The sequence below is a fragment of the Buceros rhinoceros genome, unplaced genomic scaffold (assembly GCF_000710305.1).
Source record: "Buceros rhinoceros silvestris isolate BGI_N320 unplaced genomic scaffold, ASM71030v1 scaffold40302, whole genome shotgun sequence".
Taxonomy (NCBI): Eukaryota; Metazoa; Chordata; class Aves; order Bucerotiformes; family Bucerotidae; genus Buceros; species Buceros rhinoceros.
The window spans coordinates 298-2,538 of record NW_010399001.1 but is presented as its reverse complement, the minus strand read 5'-3'; the positions used below and the strand labels follow the sequence as shown (position 1 = coordinate 2,538).

The 2,241-nt window shown below is 52.6% G+C and overlaps 1 protein-coding gene across 1 annotated transcript; it reads left to right on the top strand.

Moving 5' to 3' along the window:
* Positions 1-677: 677 nt before the first annotated feature.
* Positions 678-1,761, top strand: MIF (macrophage migration inhibitory factor (glycosylation-inhibiting factor); the record flags this gene model as incomplete). Its single annotated transcript, XM_010131315.1, has 2 exons — positions 678-850; positions 1,695-1,761. Coding segments are annotated over 2 exons (240 nt in total), but the record flags the coding sequence as incomplete, so codon positions are not given.
* Between the last annotated feature and the right edge of the window lie 480 nt (positions 1,762-2,241).

The following is a 2,241-nucleotide window of genomic DNA, read 5'->3' as shown; positions in this document are numbered from 1 at the left end:
GCCCGGCGGTTCCCCGAGACCATCGGCCTGGCCGCCCGGAGCAGCAGCGTGACCTGCTCGGTGCTCCAACAGCAAACTCACGGAGATGTGTCTGCTTCAACCCGGGAGTCGGGGTTTCACGTTTGGGGGAAGGGACTGCTATCTGCTAGGCCCGCGAGTCTCTGGCAGAGCGAAGTAGGAGATAGTGGAGGTCTCCTCCGGGCTGCCTCCTCCCTCCAAGCTGCTCTCGGCCATCCCGGGGTGAGAAATGGCCCCGTTTGGGCCAGACCGCTGCTGCCTGGAAGCCACAGTCCGATAAGGCTGGATTACTGCAGGCGCGGTGGTTCAGTCAGTGATTTGAGGGTGTGAATTCTGGCACGCAAATACAGCTTTAGGCCTTTATCTCCTCCGCTCTTTGCCGGGTGCCGTGGCGGGCAGGAGTACCTGGCTCACCTGCGGCTTTGCACCAGCCTTTGTTCCTAAAGCTGGCAGCGGGGTGGAGGGGATCCCCGCAGCATGCCCAGCTGTGCCACCCATGTGGGCTGAAGCGGCTGAGCCGGAGAAGGGTGCAGAGGGTAGCACTGGCCCAGCCCCCGGCCACAGCACCACGACTACACGGTTTAAAGTTGATACCTGAGGCACGTTTGCATCAGGAGAGGGAAGGTGAGGTGTGCTCTGACTATTTGTTCTCTTTACAGTATATCGCTGTGCACATCGTACCTGACCAGATGATGTCCTTTGGGGGCTCCACCGATCCCTGCGCGCTCTGCAGCCTTTACAGCATCGGCAAAATAGGAGGGCAGCAGAACAAGAGTTACACCAAGCTCCTGTGTGACCTCATCTCCAAGCACTTGCATGTATCTGCAGACAGGTGAGGCTGGGACATGATTGAAACCTTATTTATCTGGCTTCCTGAAACTGCTTTGAAAAGTTTATTTAAAAACACAAAAAGCCAGGAGTAAGTCCATGCGTTTGAGAAAATACCAAGTGGTCATTTGCAGTGTTCTCGTGTCCGTTCAGAGTTTAATGCCTACATCTTTTCCTTGAGTCTTCTGTGACATGGCTTCCTGCTCTGAGTGGGGGGAAAATACCGTGGGACTGGCACGGTGTACAGACTTTTGTGTCTGAGGTGTGGTGTCTTGTCTTCTGGTGATGGAGGCAGAAAGCACAAGAGTGGAACAGTGACAGGCCGGAGCTGAAAGACAAAGTGGAAACCACTTCGAACCACAGTGGAACTGCGGTGAACAGCTCCCTCCCGCTGAGGAGCCTTGAGAGCATGTCCGTGTGCAGCAGAAGGACGGGAGGATCTGCTGACACTGCTGGCTGGGGTTGGGATGGAGAATTGCAGAGCTAGCCCTGAGGACCTGCTTGGCTTTCATAAGGCTGCCTGCCTGTCCTACAGGCGTGAAGGACTGCAGTGCTCAGAAACAAAAGGCGTCGATGTCTGGAAATTGATAGGCTGCTAACCAAAAGCTCTCTGGAGTCCAGACAGCCCGTGACTGAAGAAGGGTTTGTATTTAAAAAAAAAAAAAGTACAATTCCAGGGACCCTTGAAGAGTATTGGCTGGAGGCTCTCCCAGGGAAGTTGGCTAGATTTCAGTGAAAGTGAAGCTTAATAATTCTGAAGAATGGGGAGCACTGTTCTCTGTTCTGTTGTCCTGTCTCACTCATATAAATCAGTTAATAAGGTCACTCTCTCTGTGTCTCTTTTTCAGGGTGTACATCAACTACTTTGACATGAACGCTGCCAATGTGGGCTGGAACGGCTCCACCTTTGCGTAGAGCTCTCCCATCTGAAGAGGCTGCTTCTGGACCTACCCTTATCCTGCTCCTCGGCAGAGACCACGGCACAAATGACCCCGCGTTGCATTTTGTGCGCTCTCACAGATTGATGGCTCCTTCCTAGTGTGTTTAAATATTGCTGCTTCAACATTCCTGTTTTCTCTGTGTAGAGAACAAATAAAGATTTAGAAGTAAGCTGTCTGGTGTGGGCTCTGGTGGGTTGAGGATGGAGCTGGGCATTTGGCAACGTGTTTCATTCTGAAGGAGTTCACAAAAGGAACATTCTGGATTTGCTTCTCTTTTTTCAGACATGGTATTTTGCAATACAGTTAGACTGATAGGTGCCTGACAGCAGCCCAGGGTGACTTGTACCTTGCTGAGCTCCAGATGCTGTAGATGCCTTCAGGGGAGTTTGAGGTTTGCTATCTTTTGCTGTGTCCTCCACTGCCACAGCAGAAGCAGGCCTTGGGCCAGTCCCGT